At 41.8% G+C, this 20,000-nt stretch overlaps 2 protein-coding genes and 1 long non-coding RNA gene across 5 annotated transcripts in view; 1 reads left to right on the top strand and 2 right to left on the bottom strand.

Annotated features, from left to right (window-relative positions):
* Positions 1-11,713, bottom strand: part of vps13b (vacuolar protein sorting 13 homolog B) — a 79,351-nt gene extending 67,638 nt beyond the window's left edge. Inside the window, 8 exon segments of the mRNA XM_026227972.1 lie at positions 67-311; positions 573-735; positions 819-1,000; positions 1,883-2,050; positions 4,111-4,228; positions 6,526-6,669; positions 8,507-8,671; positions 11,594-11,713. Coding sequence (XP_026083757.1) covers positions 67-311; positions 573-735; positions 819-1,000; positions 1,883-2,050; positions 4,111-4,228; positions 6,526-6,669; positions 8,507-8,653 — 1,167 coding nt within the window. The 5' untranslated portion in view covers positions 8,654-8,671; positions 11,594-11,713.
* A 134-nt stretch (positions 11,714-11,847) lies between these two features.
* On the top strand, positions 11,848-15,578 carry LOC113059448 (uncharacterized). The gene is made up of 6 exons (XR_003278092.1): positions 11,848-12,293; positions 13,070-13,118; positions 13,599-13,743; positions 13,832-13,967; positions 14,257-14,384; positions 15,203-15,578. It is a non-coding gene; the product is annotated as an uncharacterized LOC113059448 (long non-coding RNA).
* Positions 15,579-18,107: 2,529 nt separating this feature from the next.
* Positions 18,108-20,000, bottom strand: part of osr2 (odd-skipped related transciption factor 2) — a 5,844-nt gene continuing 3,951 nt past the window's right edge. For 2 of the 3 annotated variants that reach the window (XM_026227970.1, XM_026227968.1), the window contains exons 2-4: positions 19,211-19,795; positions 18,847-18,946; positions 18,108-18,600 (exon numbers count right to left, since the gene is read on the bottom strand). In XM_026227970.1, coding sequence (XP_026083755.1) covers positions 18,418-18,600; positions 18,847-18,946; positions 19,211-19,773 — 846 coding nt within the window. In that variant the 5' untranslated portion in view covers positions 19,774-19,795 and the 3' untranslated portion in view covers positions 18,108-18,417. The remainder of the gene's footprint in view (positions 18,601-18,846; positions 18,947-19,210; positions 19,796-20,000) is intronic. The other variant, XM_026227971.1, reaches the window with a different exon arrangement.

The raw sequence follows: 20,000 nt of genomic DNA, 5'->3' as shown, positions 1-20,000 counted from the left end.
ACACTTACTAATCAGTATTTGGTATGAGAATTTGTCTCTGCATTTTCCTCTACTTTTTCTGCTCACCTTAAATGTGACGGAGGCTTTGGTGCAGTAGAAGCCGACAGACACTATGGGGTCTCTGGGTGAGCTCTGCAGGGGGCGAGCGGCTCCAGACTCCGGTGTGTCTCCAGGCTCGCCCTCGCCCTCCTCCTCTCCGGTGCTCACGATGGCCGGGACGAAGGACCAGGCCCACGACATCCATCCTTGATCTTCATCCTCACCCTGGAAGTACTGCCCTGTCAGAGCCGGATCGGACGCGTCCATCAGACCTGCAGCACACGATGAGATCAGCTGCTGTCAGCGCACTGGAATGTGTGTAAACCTCACTGCGAGCGTCTCTGCAGGATCACACACTTCTCACAGACATTCTGACACGCTTTAATTAAATCTCTCACTCAGCCTCTGTTTCTCTCCTGAGAAGCTTTGAGACACACATGACAGTCTCCAGAGCAATAAACCAATAACCACATCTGATCCAGTGAGTCCTTCAGCCTCAGAAACAAACCCATTCAAGAGAATGAGAAACTCACCAGAGACACTCTCTCGAAGCGAGCCGCTCTCCTCCTTCTCTGCGTCTCGATGGACGCCCATCTCTCCGTAATACAGCGCCACACCCAGCTCCATCAGCCGGATGAACATGGGCAGCTGCTGGTCCGTCAGAGAGAGCTTCAGACTCTCCACCATCGTGTGCACCTACACACACACACACACACACAGAGACGGTGATGCACGAGAACACAGACCTCATCCTGACACACCACAGATGCACTGCTTACTTTAAAGACGGCGGGGATTTTGGCGTTGATGTTGTCGTAGGTGAAATGAAGACGAGTTCTGAAGGAGCATTTGTAGAGCAGCGGGTCCTGATAAAACTCAATCTTCCCGCTGGCATTACGCTTATCCAAACACACGGTGCAGTCGGAGAAATTGATCACCTTCCTCAGGACCAGGTCAGGAGCTACAGAGAGAGAGAGAGAGAGAGACGGAGAGAGGGAGAGAGGGAGAGAGGGAGTGTGAGAGACGGAGAGATAGTGAGAGAGAGAGAGAGAGAGAGAGAGAGAGAGAGAGAGAGAGAGATGGAGAGAGGGAGAGAGGGAGAGAGAGAGTGAGGGAGAGAGAGAGTGTGAGGGAGAGAGAGAGTGAGAGTGAGGGAGAGATAGTGAGAGAGAGAGAGACGGAGAGATAGTGAGAGAGAGAGAGAGTGTGAGGGAGAGAGAGACGGAGAGATAGTGAGAGAGAGAGAGACGGAGAGATAGTGAGAGAGAGAGAGACGGAGAGATAGTGAGAGAGAGAGAGAGAGAGAGAGAGAGAGAGTGTGAGGGAGAGAGAGACGGAGAGATAGTGAGAGAGAGAGAGAGAGAGAGAGAGAGTGTGAGGGAGAGAGAGAGAGCGCTGGCGGCAGCAGTTCATCAGGTTTATTAGCTGCTCTTCAGATCGTGATGCAGCTCAGCAGCAGCTGACTCTAAAGAAGCACTTCAAAGGGTCAAAGTTCAATGTGTGTGTGTGTGTGTGTGTGTGTGTGTGTGTGTGTGTGTGTGTGTGTGTGTGTGTGTGTGTCAGACTATGAAAGAATAACATCATCTCTTCTGAGGAGTTTTGTGCACATGTTTAAGCAGTTGTTGAAATAATGATTCTGGCACATGCATTTCATTTGTGTAATTCCAAGGAATATTTATAAAGCAGAATTACAAAATCAACTAAATCCAAAAAACCATACCTGTTCCCACCCTGACCCGAGTGTTACTAACCTATTAATCTGGCCTAACCAAAAAACACTCTCCACTGACTCGCACACCCCAAACTGACCAGCACTGACCCTACATTCATTCACCAAACTCACCGACGATGTCCATGAAGGCTCGGTCCCACAGATCGTCCACCGTGTAGCACTCCGCAGACGTGATGTTGACCGACAGCACGATGTCATCTTCCACATACTTCAGAATCAGATTATTGACCACGATATTGACGTTATTCACCACTCGCCGAATCAGGCTCTGCACGTACCCTACAGACAGCAGGAGGAACAATCAAACACTGGGACGCTCACACTTTATAAGTCTTCAAAGAAAAATGCAGCACAAGATGCTGAAAAAAAATTAAAAATAAAGAAATGAGACATTTGATACAAACAAAGATGTCTGACGCACATGTACATTATTTCCCCTTGACTGTAAAAGCATGACTGTAAAGAAGACCTGTGCACTTCACATTGATCAGCAGCCTGAAAAACTCTTACTGTGATGAGTGAATAAATAAACTGCACACAGAAAGCGAACACAGGGACAAAACTACAGCATCCCATCATTCAGTGCCTGGATCAGTTCATCAGGAGTCCTGCTTTAAATCTGCTTCACACCGCGTCTGCCGTTACTGACACCGGGAACACTCTCGTTTCGCTGCGTCTCACTCTCACTAACAAAACACTTCACACTTTTCAGGATTAGTTCACTGCAGCTATAATCACAATCTCACTGATCAACTGTGTAGCCCTAGTGTATTCAACATCTGTGTGTGTGTGTGTGTGTGTGTGAGTGTGTGTGTGTGTGTGTGTGTGTGTGTGTGTGTGTGTGTGTGTGAACAGAGCAGCTCATAACCAGAAGCTCCCGTTGAACAGCATCCACGCTCTAAGGTCATTACTCAACAAAGCACCAAGGTACTGAAAACATTACAAACCAGAGTTTCAGCAATAAAATATGAAAATATACTGCACTAAATGGTCGTAACCGCAGTCCAATGGCATTATTCAGTCCTGTTGAATGCTCACAGTCCCACTTCAACTTATAAAACTTTAATGCTTTTTCCTTGTTGTCCAACTCAAATGTTTGTCTTCCTGTGCGAGAGCGCTGTGTTTTATTAATGAGCTCTGGAGCGCCGCGGATCATAATCCGACAAACTCAAAGCCTCACGATCAGGTGAAGAACAAATCAGTGCGGGGTCCCAGTGGTGCTTCACTTCCTGTGGGCATCACTCATGTGTGTGTGTGTGTGTGAGTGTGTGTGTGTGTGTGTGTGTGTGTGTGTGTGTGTGTGCGGGCGATGATCACCGCCGTGATGTTTTGTACGCTGGTTTGCATGTGTCAGTCATGTGTTGGTGTGTGTTGAACACGCGGGTCAACGGCGGGTCTGTGTGTGTGTGTGTGTGTGTGTGTGTGTGTGTGTGTGAAGCACCTGCATTCACAGTCATAAAGTCATTCCCTGTTAGTGCTCTCTGGATCCAATTTAGCGAACGGAGCGGGTGACTTTCCCTCCGTCCACCTTCATCTCTCTAAAAACTATTGCTTCAGCTGCACCTGTGCTGCGGCCCGTGGGGACGAAAAACTCCAGTCATAAAATATCTGGAAAAATCAACTGCTTTATGTGCTAGTCGAGCCAAGAGCGGCGTTCAGACTGCCCCGGCCTCTTCCTGCCCGCCGAGCACATCAGCTGCGGTTAGGATCCAGACATAACCCTGTGTGGACGCGCAGGAGACAATCACAGAAACTACTACCTTCCTCTGAGCTTCACTAAATCAATGCAACAAACCAAAACACTGATGGCATGAGCATAAATCATCTAAATATGAATCTGAATAACAAGCTGTCAGAATCAGCAGACACACTGATAGTCGCTCAGTTTCATCTTTTATTCTGATCGTGTGTCACTACACTGCACTCACACTGTTGCACATCTAACCCCAGTCCAGGTACATCAATTACCAGATCGATTTCATATCCATCATGACATTAAACTTTCTCATATGAGCTGATCCCTAAAAACATGTCAGTGTCTGTGGAGCAAAGATTTGAGGCCAGTTTCCCTCACAGTGAGAAAACATATAGAGCAATGTGTGAAATCACAAAAAAAACTGCATATAAAGTTACTTGAGTAAAAGAGTGTGTGTGTGGGTATGTGTGTGTGTGTGTGTGGGTGTGTGAGTGTAAGTTTATGTGTGTGTAAGTGTGTGTGTGAGCTTCAATGAAAACAAACAGTGTGCTGAGCTCTGATGGGGGTCTTTAAGAGGCTTTCCAGATAAGAGCCGCTCCTCAGGGAGGGACCGTGGCCCCGCGGCCTTCACAACATCACTCACCTGGGGGCAGGTCAGGGTCGCTGGGGGCCTGCTGCACCCGTCGAGGTTTAGACGCGGCCTTAGAGCTCTCAGAGGTGCTGCGATTGGTCGAACTGGACGTACAGCTTTCATTATCATCCTGCACACAGAAACAACACACCCTTACACACAACATCTGAGAGGGACACGAGAACAGATGAGAAGACAATTAAGATTTTAATACACTTTCTGGCTGTGTGTGTGTGTGTCTGAAGGAATGAAGAGCTCTTCACAGATGCACTGTGGGATAAACAGCAGTAAATGTTTATTCCTCCTTTATTGCTGCAGTCTGCTGTGTGTTTGTGATGAAAGAGTGAAGATGCAGCAAAAACAATCAGACGAGCGCAGCGTCGAGGTCAGACGCAAACATCCCAGGACGCTTGTCACTGATAACAGCCTCTGATTTACTGGAGAGATTCACTTTACTGCATCAGTAACGGCCTCTACACCCCCCACGTGAGCCACGGTGACCTCTGACCCGAGACCAGCATCATATGAACCCAGAGTTAAACACACTCAGTCAACCTCCGTAACATCAACAAGCCCTTCAGCAGCCACACCACACGCCTCCATCAGCTCCAGCTGTGTTCATGAAGACGTCTGACACAACAACACACACACCAGCAGATATAATAAACACACCACACCGAGAGATTAACACTGAGCGCAGAGACCAGGAGGAGCTGCTCTGAGAATCTACTGGACATTATTCGCACACCTCCACATCTGCAAACACTTGCACAAGCGCAGCACGTCTGCACATCTCACTGAGAGCTGCGCCGCTGCAGATCCAGAGCAGATCCTGCACATGAAACGCCTGCAGATGTTTCTACTGCATCATACTCCGCTGCTCAGAGGAACTGTAAAAACAAACTACATTCATTAGATCATTAATCATCAGAGAAACACACAGCGGACACTGCTCACCTCCTTCTGTTCTCAACACACACACACACACATCACCTGAGAGACACACACACATCACCTGAGACACACACACACACACACACATCACCTGAGAGACACACACACACACACACACACACACACACACACACACATCACCTGAGACACACACACACACACATCACCTGAGAGACACACACACACACACACACACACATCACCTGAGACACGACACACACACACACACACATCACCTGAGAGACACACACACACACACACATCACCTGAGAGACACACACACACACATCACCTGAGAGACACACACACACACACACAGACACACTCTCTCTCTCACCTGCAGCTGAACTTTGACTCTTTGATTCAACAGACTCTTTCTTTCTCTTGTTTTTTCTGTGAATTTATTTTATTTGAATGGAATCGGTTTATGTGCAAACATGTGCTGAAGAATGTCTCATGTCTGAACTGAATCGGTCAGGGTTTCTCGTCTCTGCGCTGCGTCTGGTTTCGGGTCTCTCCGGGCCGAACTTTACCAGCACATCATTTGTCTGAACGTCATTTGCAATTTTCCAAAAGTTCTTTCTGAACAGGACGGCTCTGTGAAACACATCTGCAACAAATACCTGTTTGGGAATTAAACAGAACCGTCCCGACTGGATTCCACATGGCAGAAACACGCAGCCGGCGGTAGCTGCAGCGCTGGGTGATATTAGTGCAGCGAAACACACACATGTTCCAGATCTATTCTGCAGAAGCTGCTATAATCAGCTCTAATTGACTTCCCTGCTAAACGTGTTTCTAACTGGCCATCTGGACTCAAACACCAGGCCCATCATGCACCTCTCGCCAACCAACACCACACGTCTTCTCCAGCGTCGGGTCAGTGACGTGCTGTCGATTAGCACAGACAGAAATCTCCATCAGTTTCTACACTAAAGCTCTGCACAAACACGGGATATTTCTTTGAGGTGAACTCTTCAGTATTAGATCTGTGAAGTGTCTCAATCAGCTTCAGTGCTGCTGAAACTGTTCTGGATGAAGGAACCGCTGGCTTTGTTACTCGCTGCATGCAAACAGCTTCACGGATCGTCACTTCACAAGCCTTTCTGTGCAAACATCACGTGAAGGCCACGAGGTTGACTCAGTGAGCAACTGAATATGACGTTAGTCAGGATTGCTGAGTGATTCGTCACAGACTCATGTGATTATACTTTCAACCCTCTGCTGTCTTACAGATGCAGTTACAGTGCTGCACACTCGTCTAAAGCATTTTAAATTAAATATGGCATCTCTGACTCAGGTCTATTAGATTCACATGAAACATGCTCACACAGGTATCACAGATCAGAGCTTTAACACATGAACCTCGACTGTGCTTCAGCCAAACACAAACTCACACTCGCTCACAGTGTGTGTGTGTGTGTGTGTGTGTGTGTGTGTATCTCAGACTCGAGATCTCATTCAGACACTGACCGTGACCCCGTCCCGGAGCTTGAGGATGCACTCCATGGTGTTGATGGTGATGACCACGGGCTCCGAGCTCAGTTTGGTCCAGGGCACGTGGATGCGCAGCTCGTGGATGTGGCCGCTCAGGAAGGTGAAGGGCAGCTTGAGCTCCTGCAAACACACACACACACACACCAGACGTCAGCAATTCAACACTCACAATCAAACAGAACCAATTCACAACAGCTTCAAACGCTTCCCGAGGCGTCCTGACAGGATTCCGGAGTGGCTTTAATTGAAGATCACTAGAGAAAGTTTAACTCCCGCTCGGGACGACGCAAGCTGCTTCTAATAATATCCTGAATCTAACTCAGAGAGCGTGTGCGGAGCCAAACATTCACACAACATGACACACTGATCCCTTCCAGATATTACAACTGCAAGAGCTCAGTGTTGCCCAAATAAGAACTATGAAAGAAAAGAAATCTGTATGTGAGAGCTGAGAAACATCCACAAACATCCACTTCAGAAACACTGACCGCTCTGAAGAAACAACATGACAACACTCGAGGACTCATTTCAAGTTTAAAAAATAGATAAATGTGGGCTGTGTTCAAGTCTGTTCACAGTCACGCAGCGGAGATAAAGTTCATGTTAGCGGTTGATTTACACTAAATGTCCAGGCAGATTAAAGTTTGATCTATACTCATTCTGAATATGATTATTTATTTTTTGTAAACTGATGCAGAATGATTTCAGAATCAACTGACCCTTTACTACTGACCAATCCTACCTTAGCAACTGTTTCCAAGCTGTTGCTTATTCAAATGCAAGTCTATGAATGCAATGATAAACATTTTCAAAAACGAAACACAAAGATGTGACGTTACTCTCCTCACCTTCAACCATCACACACTGAAAGGAAACTTACACGAACAAACTACTTCCAGTAAACCATGACTGAAATCTCAGGAGATATTACTAGACACCCAAACCATCTGTGTGTGCCCCTGATCATCTCTCTTCTGAGTGTTAAACACAATCTAACACATATAGACAACTTCACTGTACATTAATAAATATATAATCATAATATATGACATAAATACTATTATAAACTAGGTTAGTGGATCATTCAGTAGCAAAAAAGTAATGAGTAAGCAGCATATGGTCGATTAGACAACAAGAAAGGATGTTAATAATCTTTCATTGGCAAGAGTATTCTAACATGGAAGTCTCCACTAAAGAGCGGCACAGAGCACTTCTGCACATCCTGAGCGCAGAATGATGAGCTTGAAGCATCACAGAGTCACAGCACAGATCTGCACAGAGATGATTCTGATGTGTAGTATATTATAGCTGTGTGAGAGTTTAGAGTCTTTTCTTTTAACAGTTTTTGTCACTGTGTGCATGAAGCACAACTCACAGAGCTCTGTACTCTGGTGTAGTGATCTCGAACCCACACACAGTAGAAGGTTTCATGCTTTAGAAACCGCACTAAACTCCAGCTAGATAAAGTCCTTTCATGCAAAACCTCTGGTGTTTCTCTACAGATCAAGAATAATAATAGGAACAGAGAATCACCTTCCAGAGTTTCCTCGTCTTGACTGTCGTAACTGAACACAACACAGTTTGAACCAAGGATGACAGAGAGATAAATATTGATCTGTACCTCACATCAAACTATGGAACAGCTTCACAATCACACAGAATAGGTTACGCACTATATGGGATCTGGAAACCTGATCTTACTATAGATACTGATCCTGAGTATCCTCAGTATGGGATCAGCACAGATCTAGATATTACAGATGTCTCAGATGTTCTGGCAGTACATTATTTTCCAGAGGAATACATATGAAGTGTGATGGAAAATGTCCAGATCCTTCAGTCAGAATGATTTGTTTCAGTCCTTCAGAAGTGCTGCCATGTTTTAAAATGCAGTAAAGCTCCTTCAGAAAAGGCAGACAGAAGGAAAGCTGTGGTTGATGCTGTGACGGTCTCTCACCTGCTCCAGAACGTCCAGTCTCAGGTCCAGTTTGCTCAGAACCACGTCTCCTCCCCATAACGACAGCTGCAGGTCCGACGGCTTCAGGTTCTTAATGTAGCGGTTCACATAACTCATCAAGAGAGGAGAAACATAGGACTCCAGCATCCTGACATCCCGTCACGCCTGCACACACACACACACACAGAGAGAGAGAGAGAGAGAGAGAGAGAGAGAGAGAGAGACACACACACAGAGAGAGAGAGAGACACACACACACACACACACACACACACACACACACACAGAGAGACACACACACACAGAGAGAGAGAGACACACACACACACACACACACACACACACACACACACACAGAGAGAGAGAGACACACACAAAGAGAGAGTTATATAACTGTAGAAATGAATCTTGATTTCTAATAGATCATCTCTGAAAGCACTGATCAGCTTTCCTCCACTCAGAATATTCAACAGAACGTATGAATGATAATGAACTTTATCTGAACAGATCTGAGCAGCAGGTGCTGTAACACTGAGGTCTCCAGGTGTACATAATAAAAGTCTGAGCATATATATATATATATTAGGGGTGTAACGGTTCACAAAATTCACGGTTCGGTTCGATACGATACACTGATGTCACGGTTCGGTTCGGTTCGGTTCGATACGTTTTAGATACAGCAAAATGTAAAAACATCTCAACTTTTCAGAATGCCGCAAGTGCACCGCGGGTCATGTGACAAGAACTAACCAATCAGCTTCATCCTTTCCCGTAACAACGTTGAGAGCTCAGCCAAGATGAAGGATCAGCTGATCATAGTTGTATATGGATTGCAATTTTGAAATAAATTTAGTAGCAGCGCTACTGCAAGCGATTTTTAGAGCTGCAAATCCATTTATCCTTCGCTGAAATTTCCGCGTCTCATGGAGAGAGCACGTCATTGTTGCTTAGCAAAGACAGACGCCTCATGAGCGCTTCTGCCCAAGCGCTTTGGAAAGGAGGAGAAAGACGCGCTTAGCGTTTTCCATGCGTTTTTAGGAGCGATATGTGAACGGCCCCTAAGGCGCTCGCTCACTCAGCACGCGCTGAAGGCTCGTTGCAAAATGTCGAATGCCTTTAACAGACCAGAAATATAAGATCCTAAAATAACCAACAGGTCTGGTGTTTGGGTTGGATTCCCTGTAAGCTATAGTTTCTAAATGCTGCAGGGATAGTTTGCTGCGTGCATGTTTCTCCTTTTTTTCGTCTTTTCCCAGATAGTACTGACGCATATATCCCCGCTGGTGTTTTTTTTATTTTTTTATTCCCGCTGCAGATGCGACATACCGTTGTTTTTTTATCCACCACTCTCTTGCCATCACCATTATAGCTTAAAGGGAATCCAAAGTGCACCCAAACACCAGACCTGTTTGGTTATTGGAGGATCTTCTCATTTCTAGTCTGTTAAACGCATTGGCTATTTTGCAACGAGCCTTCAGCGCGTACTGAGTGAGCGAGCGCCTGCTGAGGAGCCTAACATAAACATATAAGATGGTGTTTTTTTCTTCTTCGGGAGTGTCAGGGGCGTTGCCTGTTACGTTGTTTGGGTTATTGGGCTACCTTGTTGAACGCATATCATTATATTTCTCTCTCTCTCTCTTTTTTTTTTTTTCAAATATAATTAATTACTCCAACGAACCGTTCGGTATACATAATGCGTACCGCGTACCGAACCGAAAGCGTCGTACCGAACGGTTCAATACGAATACGCGTATCGTTACACCCCTAATATATATATATATATATATATATATAAACTTTATTTATATAGTGCTTTATACAACACTGATCGTGTCAAAGCAGCTTTTCAGAGTCACACAGGAAAACAGATTGTCAGTAGAACAAGAAGACAGTAACAGAGTCAGATCATTTATGATTCAGTAATTCATCATCCAGTTCAGCTCTCTTCAATAGTGTCTGTGCAATCAGTCCAGTGTCCCCAACTAAACAAGACCAAAGCTCCTTGGTGACATCAGTTCTCCTCTGACCAGACCAAACTAAGGTGTGGTTTAATTCCAGTCTGCAGCACCGGTCAGATTGAGCAGAGGACTCTTCTAGTTCACCTGTTATTAGCAAATGTTAACTGTACTTTGATGTAGTTTCTGCCTCAGTCTCTGACACCGCTCGTCACTGTCAAAATGACTGATGTGGCCAATCAAATTAAAGGGGCGGGGTTATACTGACGCTTCAGATTTAACGGTCAAAGCGCGTGATGTAAGATTAATATTTTTAGTTTTACATAATAATCTGAAATAACCGACTGTAATATTAAGCGAAACTACTCAACTTTTGACAAATTCCGCCGTTTTAAATAAAAAAATAATTATATATAATATATATATATATATATATATATATATATATATATATATATATATATATATATATATATATATATATATACGTAATTCATGCAATGTAATTCTTAGACCAGACAAGAAACTTTAAATGCCAGTTTTCAGCATATTACACAAAAGATTAAGAGTGAATGTGTGCATATTGTGAATTAATTCGTGATATTGGGTACCTGTTCTTCTGGTATCATTTCAGTAAATTCACTTTAAAGTGTAAGAGTTATAACGCTCACTCCTCCATCAGGACAGTCATTAAAATCGTTCACTTTTTAATTAATTTTAGCTCTTCAACCATTTTATGTGTTCTTATTTTTAATCATTACTTTAAATTTCTTCGAGCTGTGTATTTTGATATCCCTGTGTCTGCTAAAGAAGTTAAAGAGAGAATTCAGCTGAAAATGACAGCAACCCGCGTGAAACATTACAGATTTCTGACAGAAATTAAAAACACGAACTCTGCCAAAAACACATATTGTATTACAAGTTATTAGAGGCTTTGTTCAGAAGTTATTAAAGCGTGGGCCTTGATTTGACTGAGTGAGAGAGCGATTACTGCATTCGCGCATCACTGTGTTTACTTTCCTCACCGACACTCTTAAGCTCAGGTTTATCGCTGTTTCTAAAGCTGTCATTATCAACATGAACATCACACGACACACTCGTGTCACACACTCACAAACACATAAACACTTACAGCTTCACCGACGCGTCAGACTCCTACAGAAACACAAACACAAGCAGCGTCCATCACTTCCGCATACACAACGCCTCAGCGTCGATACGTCACTTCCGGCACAGGGCTGACGCGAAGCAGACGTGAGCGCTCGCGTCATAGCAGTTTGAGTTAAATAACATTTTTGTCAGTTTCTTTCAAATACAAACGACAATGCTTAGATGACCGACGGACATAAAAAGTTTAATTAAGTCTTTAAACTTTAAGTTTTATCATTAATGTTACCTGCGTTTCGCGTTCTGCATGAATGGACCCTAATTATCACGATCCATTAAATATCACTCTTTCTAAACACCGAGCATATATTAATAATTGTTATTTAGACACTGACAGTGCGTTATTAATCAGGATCTGTGCACACTAAAAAATCCTGGGTTATTTTTTCTACCCAAGTGCTGGGTTGAGCCATTTGGGTAAATTTTTTGGGTTATTTTCTCAGTCTTGGGTAGTTTTTGGGTAGTTCTATGTAACCCAACCGCTGGGTTATTTTCTGGGTCGTTTTCACTGAGAGCTGAATCAATGCACCCCCTCCCCCACTCGGACGCAATAACCCAGCTCATTGGGTCAAATCAACTCCGCGCAGGATCAGCGCAGCGCGGGCTGACTGAATTCGAGGTGGAGGTGGATGCCACACACACGCTGTAATATTTGGAGAAATAAGGTTCGTATCAATATATTTATACATTTGACATGTATTTTTAAACATATTTACACACATAACATAATAATGAGCGAACGAGCGATAAAAAGGCAAAGAAATGTGCGACAACAGTCACGTTTACATGACATTAAATGCACCGCCAGATTCGCTCGTTTTGGTTTGCTGGTAATGCCTGCTGGATAGTAAATACGTTTTCTTCAGTTTTTATGTGTTAAACGACCCTTTTGTCAAAGTCTTACGTTTCTTCTTAACTGTTAAATGACATAATTTACTTCAAAGTCCATTAAGTCAATTAATTTCAATGCCACGAGATCAATGTGATGTAAACGTGCATTCCTTGACTTGCCCATCCCCCATCTTACTGCATGCAGTGCTAAGCCAAAACAACCCAATTTTTGGGTCATCTGTCGCGGGCATATTTTGGATCGTTACAGGAGAAAATATTTTAAAAACAAACTGACTTCAGCCTTTTTTTCTGGTGAAATAAAGGTTTGTATTGGTCTTTTTGTAATTGAATCGTTACCGATTGGCAAAAATGTCCCATTCTGATTTTAAAATATCACTTAACGTTATATGATAGATCATAAAGCATCCTGCATTTGCGAGCACCAGAGATAACGTTACCTATTTTTTTTCTGTCTGATGCGTTTCGGGGTTTTTTTTCACAATAAAAATACATTTCTAATCATTTATTCATTTAATAAATGTATTATTATTTGAAATCCAGGTAAGTGTCAATTAATCTTGGACTAAAATATATTGTTTTTTCCCCTCAGACCTGCTCTTGACTGTCCGTGGTGGCAAATCCACAGCCTTTAGCTGGAGGTGACACTTTTATCTCATCTAATTTGAATGATTGCCATACATTGATCATAATAAAATGACCATAAACCATAAAAAAACAGCTGTTACTATTATTAAAAAGATCCGGTAACGTTATTGTGGTTATACCCGTTTAGTTAAAGGGTTAACGTTACTTCACCCAATAATCAAAATTATGTCATTAAAAAGTCACCCTCATGTTGTTCCAAACCCGTGAGACCGTGAAACTGTCTTCCGAAGATGAACGGAGGTCTTACTGGTTTGGAACGACTTGTGAGCAAATTATGAGCAAAGTGAAATGTTAAGCAGTATAATTCAGGAATCAGTTTGCATGGAGTTTAGAAACATCCAGGATTTACTAGTTAAAGTGTTGAAAAGCTCTGAAGAGTATTTCTGTTTTTATGGAAACTAATCCTTTTACATGTAAAAAATGTTCATAAGCCTCTATTTGATTAACAGCATTGCTATTTCTTTGTCCATTAGAATCAACCGTATCTGAAGAGAGAGCTGAGGAAATTAAACAATGGCTGAGAAACAACACACAGCCCATCAGCCAGGTGGAACAGTACATCTGAAAAATATGTTTGAGGTCCTCCATGAGTTTCCTCGGCTAACTACCTCAGGCATGGTATGTTAACATAATGTCTTTGTCATATGGTAACATGAGTTATATTAAGTCTTTTTTGAGAAGTTTTTTTTGTTATTTTTGCTTTTAGATTGCACAGGACTTTCACATTTTACATTAAGATGAAGCCCCAAAACTGTTTGAAAAATGGCTGGTATACTGACAGGATCTTGCTTTTTGTGAGCGAGAAGCAAAGCTTTCATGTACAGCTGAAGAAATGACAGAAGGTTAAAATGTTTCTACAATATTTTGATATTATGGGCCAGATTTACTAATAGCTTGCACCATAGTACTGTCAGGATTACTATAGAAATGCAGTGATGAAAAAAATCTGTTTTTTTTTATTTGCATATTGTCAGTGGATCAACAGCACAACTTTACACTTCAGTCTACACTTTTATGGGATTTTGGACTCACGCTAATTTGACCTGTTTAGTAAATCTGGCCTTATATTCTCAATGACAACTCGCTACTGTTTTTACTAGTGTTGATGAATGTAATATTATTTTCCTACAGATGCAAAGGGAAATCTTGCACTAAAGCTATTACCTGTTTTGCTTCTACCTCCACCCTACAAATTTGGCAGAAAAACAGTCCGACCCAGCATTGATGAAAGCAAAAAAGCTTTCATTGACATTCAGCCTGTAAGTACGACTTTACAGAAATTTACTTCAATCATTTAATGACTTCACCAGGTTGAATACACTACCATTCAAAAGTTTGGGATCGGTATGATTTTTTAAATGTTTTTAAATTAAGTCTCTTCTGCTTACAAAGGAATTTATTTGATCCAAATACAGCAAAAATAGTAATGTTGTGAAATATTGTTACAATAAATTAATATTTGCTATTTGAATATATTAAGAACATTTTTTTTTTGTGATCAAAGCTGAATGTCCAACATCGTTATTCCAGTCTTATATATAGTAACATGTTGACAAGATATGCTCCATAAGAACTTTGTAATTTAATTTATAATGTATCTTGGATAAATAAGTCTGAGCTCACAATTTTTTTTTCTGTAGATAATTTTCATTACTAAAACATCTTACTGGCAAATTTCTAGTGTCCTAGCTATAATTAATTTTACTAGACAGATAAAAAAAAAGTCTTTTTTTTTTCAGTTTCACACTCTAGCAAGTTAAGGTCTTTTGCTTTTGTAGGGCAGAATATTAAATGTAGAAATTAAAGTAAAGTTAAAGTATTTCAAGTGTTACCAAAACTCTTTTGACTTGCTTAGCATCCCTGTCAGTGGCTCTGTCAAAGTGGGCCAGATCAAGCTGTAATAATTTTCAGGTATTTTGCCTCATCCAAAGCTCTGCCTATACAAGACCTATTGTTTCTAAAGACTGCTTGATTGAATAAACAGTTTCGAATGAATCCCCAACCCACCACCCATACCCACACCCCTGACACTCCCATTCTGTTTCACCTTTATTCATTTGCATTATCTGTCCTTTAGGTTGGAACAAATATGGTGGAGTACCTCCAGCAGGCTGAAGCATCAAGACCTTACCCATATGTCCTGTAACTTGAAAATGGACACATTGCGTCGCGGGCATTTGTCATCCTCGCAGGAGAAGCTTTGGAACAAAGAACTATTGTTTAAGGGGAAGTCATGGCCTAATGGTTAGAGAGTTGGACTCGCAATTTAAGGGTTGTGTGTTCGAGTCTCGGGCCGACAGGAATTGTAGGTGAGAGGAGTGAATGTATAGTGCTCTCTTCCACCCTCAATACCACGACTTAGGTGCCCTTGAGCAAGGCATCGAACCCCCAACTGCTCCCCGGGTGCCGCAGCATAAATGGCTGCCCACTGCTCCGGGTGTGTGTTCACAGTGTGTGTGTGTGTTCACTGCTCTGTGTGTGCACTTCGGATGGGTTAAATGCAGAGCGTGAATTCTGAGTATGGGTCACCATACTTGGCTGAATGTCACATCACTTTCACTTCACTTCATTGGGACAGTAAATGTATGTTTCAAATCGTTTTATGTTTTTGATGTAAACTAACCGAAACATTGTTTCTATATTAGGGAGTTTATTCATAATATTTTTGAGTTGGAGGGAAGTGAATCCCCAACAGTGAATTTTTTGCACTGGGCACTACACTCTTGCAAGTAGATTATAAGAGGTTCTTTGAACAAACAGTGGTTCAAGAACACGAGGTAGCATTTTAGTTTAAGTTTTATTTGCACATGAGATTTTTGTTCTGTTTTTTTTTGTATAAACAACTGTTTTATTGCTTGAGGAAGAGTATTACTTTATGCGTACTGATTATCAATTACATTTTTATGTAGAAATCTTTTACTGCCAATACGTTGTATTTCATAGATTTATTTTTGTGTTCATTTTGTAGACTTAAAACAACAGGTCCATAATGTAGACTTAAAACAAATGTGCTTTGTAACAAACAGTTCTTGAGGTAAAGTATTTTAGTTTTAATTTCATGTGCATATGGATTATTTAAAAATAAGTATTTATTTGTATATTTAAAAAAAACCTTGAGGTTTTTTGGAGTTCATGAATTTCATGAGCATATGGATTAAAAATAATATGAATTATTTTTTAAATGCATTACTAAACCTTGTGGTTCTTTGGAGTTTATGAATTCAAATGTTTTTTTCTAAACATTTACAGTTTAGAAAAGTTACAGAGGCAAACCATAAAAATGAAAGAAATTGTTTTAAATACTGTTTATAAATGGAATTTTATTTTTTTAGTTTTGTATGATCTCTTGAATTTTTGGTTGAGGTAAAGTGTAATTACAAAGTGTAATATGCTGAAAGAAAAATAAAGATAATACAATGTTGTCCTGTTTGTTTATTATGTGGTATATTTAATGTTAAAAGGAATAAAAATTCCTTTGAAAATATAACCCATTTATGAAATCAAATTAACCCATTATTTTTGTAAAAATAACCAATTTTTGGGTAGAAAAAACAACCCATTTGCTGGGTTAAAATTAATAACCCAACTTCTTGGGTTAGTTTAACCCCATATGGGTTCTGTCCTATATTTACCCAGCAGTTGTGTTAAAAACAACCCAATTTGGGTTGTTTTTAACCCAGTGTTTTTTAGAGTGTGTGAACGCTTTAGTTTGAGGCTTTACTCTTTATTGAGAGATAAATGAAGAGATGCGAGACTGAAATAAACTGTTTGTGTTTATTAGCTTAAATATACACTTTAATCTGTAAATACTGACAATACACTGACTATAGACACGCTTCTACTGTATTAGTAAATACTGACAATATGTAGCCTACTTAATATAATGATAGCTACTTGTTATTATCATCATAAACACTAACTCCCCATTATTAGATGATTTACAAATACTGTCCGTTGATTTACAGTCATAATCAATAAATGCACATTATTTTCCCACGGAATCGTGTGTTACATGATCGGAGTCTATTTAAAACAGTTCATTCAGATTTGCTCTATTTTTGTCTTCTTCCTTTGAGATTTGTCTTTGTGGAATATTTTATCACAGGCCTTTGATGGGAATCATTTCAGTTTCCTGTTCCAAAATAGTTCGTCTTCGTGTTGTATTTATAGGATTACCCGATTGCGTGGTTTATTCGAAAGGATCAGAAGAGCTCTACAAATTAATGTGCTATTCATTTCAAGAGTTTAATTTTACGGGCTCATAATTTACCCGTGCCACTGATGATTTATTATATTTACGATGCTCAAGATTAGCCTACCTTTTTTTTTTTTTTCGATGTGCCTTTTCTAACGATCTTCCAAAACACGTCCGTCTTCTTTTTCCGTTTCTGCAGCTTTGCTTTCCACATTATTCACTTTTTTAAATAGAATAACAATTATATTTATATAGTGAACTATTTAGGCTACACAATATATTTATTCACATTGTATTTTTTTAGATGAAAGCATGAATATGTTTGTACTGTCTGTCCACTTTACACCTTAAATGAGAGATTTGATCAATGCTTGTTTGTTTTCTGTTTAATGATCGGCTCAAACAGCAGAAATCATCTCGAAGCCAAACTCCACAGTAGTTCAGTTCACATGCAAAGAAAACTAAATTAAATCGACAGTTACACTTTTAGTGATGTAACTAACACAGAAAGTCCAGACAGCTAAATATTATAGTATATTATAATACAATATTTGTACACATTGATAGTTTTTATTGTAAATGTTCTATTCGTCTGAAAGCTCAGCAGCCAATAGTTCTGCAGGACACTGCTGACATTCATATATATATATATATATATATAATTATTAAAATTATATAACCATGTCGGGACATTTAATTCTAATAAAATAAAAGATTATTATTACAAAATGTAAAAAGGGGAACATTTGAAGTTTGTTTTTTTTACACAAAAGTCCAGTCGCCGTTTGAAAAAAGATAGCTCTTTTATTAAAGCAGAATTGTGTCCGTCTCTTCTCAATCATATTTTATTGTCTTTGACTCAAATATAGTGGATTAATCCTGTGCTCGTGTGAGGAGATCAGCCGCTTTATTTACACGATGAATTCTCCCAGATGTGAACACAGATCGAAACGCGTTGAGTTCAGATGCAGGTGATAATAAAAATAACAATAAAAACTTTATTTACATGAGTTCACAGAGTCTGTTTGGGTGCAAGCGAGTCCATCAAACATGAGTCCGCCTGAACAGAGTGTCGAGAGCACTCGTTAGTTCACTAGTTAGTAGTCCTGCTGTGGGCTGTGTGTCAAACTGTGGCGTCGCAGGTCGCAGTTGCGCCGAAACAGCTTCCCGCAGCGGCCGCAGGAGAAGGGCTTGAGGTCTGTATGGGTGAGAAGGTGAGTTTTCAGGTTACTTCTTTGATTAAAGGTTCTTCCGCATGTGGGGCATTTGTGAGGAGATTCCTGTTCAGATTTGAAGCAAGCAAAGGATTATTCCCTTCAGTTTTCCATCGAAAATAAATGCTTCAATGTCAACATTTGAGGCCCATGCAGCTGAGCGAAAAAGCCACGAGGATTTCTTAACACTGCTCGTCTATAATCGACAGCCCCAAACATGACATTTTAATTAAGAGCTACGAACGAACAAAAATCTGTTGGTGCAGAATGTCATTCACACATATACAGAAGGTACAAATGAGGACAATTTACCTGCAAGTGCAAGGTTTTATGAACCGCCAAAGTTCGCGACTGACAAAATCCCTTCCCGCACTCCTGACATTTGAAGGGTTTCTCCTTGGAGTGAATATATCTGTAAAACAAGCGAGAATGAGTCGAGCTGGACCTGACACACACACACACACACACACTCTGGAGCGGTCACCTGTGGTCGCACACACACACACACACACTCTGGTCACCTGTGGTCTCACACACACACACACACACACACACACACACACACACTCTGGTCACCTGTGGTCTCGCACACACACTCACACACACTCTCTCTGGTCACCTGTGGTCTCGCACACACACACACACACACACACACACACACACACACTCTGGTCACCTGTGGTCTCGCAGGTGGTCTTGTCTCCTGAAGGCCTTGTGGCAGATGTCGCAGGTGTACGGTCGCTCGTCGGTGTGCGTGCGCTCGTGGATCAGTAGATTGTAGGATTTGGTGAAGTGTCTCCCGCAAAACTTACAAATAAATTCCTTTTTGCTTTTGGACGGCAGTCTGCCGCGCGCGGGCTTTCGGTCCGGGGACAGTTTGGACAGCTCGCCCGGTTTGGGCGGATCCTGCTGCGTGGCCGCCACCGCGAGGTTCGCGAAGTCAAACCTGGGTCTGTCCTTGTGCAGCGCGGGAGCGACGCGCGTCACGGACCCGTGTTTGGGGTGGAAGAGGTGCGCGGCGAACGGAAGAGCCGCGGTGAACGGGAAGCGCGGGTCCACGAGGCCCTGAACGGGCGGGTAGCCCAGAGTCCAGTGGTTCATCTGCATGGTTTGGAGCGAGCTCAGGCCGTACAGATGATCCACGGCGGCGGGGAACGTGTTGAGCGTCTGCAGGAGCGAGTAGTTGAGCTGCAGCGCCGGGTGCACCGGGATCGGCGCCGGTAAAGCTTTACTGCCCATATCAGAACCGAACTCGAAGATCCTGAGAAAACACGCAAACCAAGCCGTTAAACTCCAGTCATGAAACACCTCGTTGTTTTCCCTATCTTTTTTATTTATTTTTTAAAGTTGTTTCTTTTCTCAAATTATGATAGGCTACATGGAAAACATGGCTATGTTTTCAGTATTTTTTTTTTTTTTCTAATTGTCTTGCATGGAAAGCATCTGCCATAATTATATTATGCCCA

Source organism: Carassius auratus, chromosome 41 (assembly GCF_003368295.1).
Source record: "Carassius auratus strain Wakin chromosome 41, ASM336829v1, whole genome shotgun sequence".
NCBI classification, from domain to species: domain Eukaryota; kingdom Metazoa; phylum Chordata; class Actinopteri; order Cypriniformes; family Cyprinidae; genus Carassius; species Carassius auratus.
Note: the sequence above shows the minus strand (reverse complement) of the source record. Positions and strands in the feature narration are given on the sequence as shown.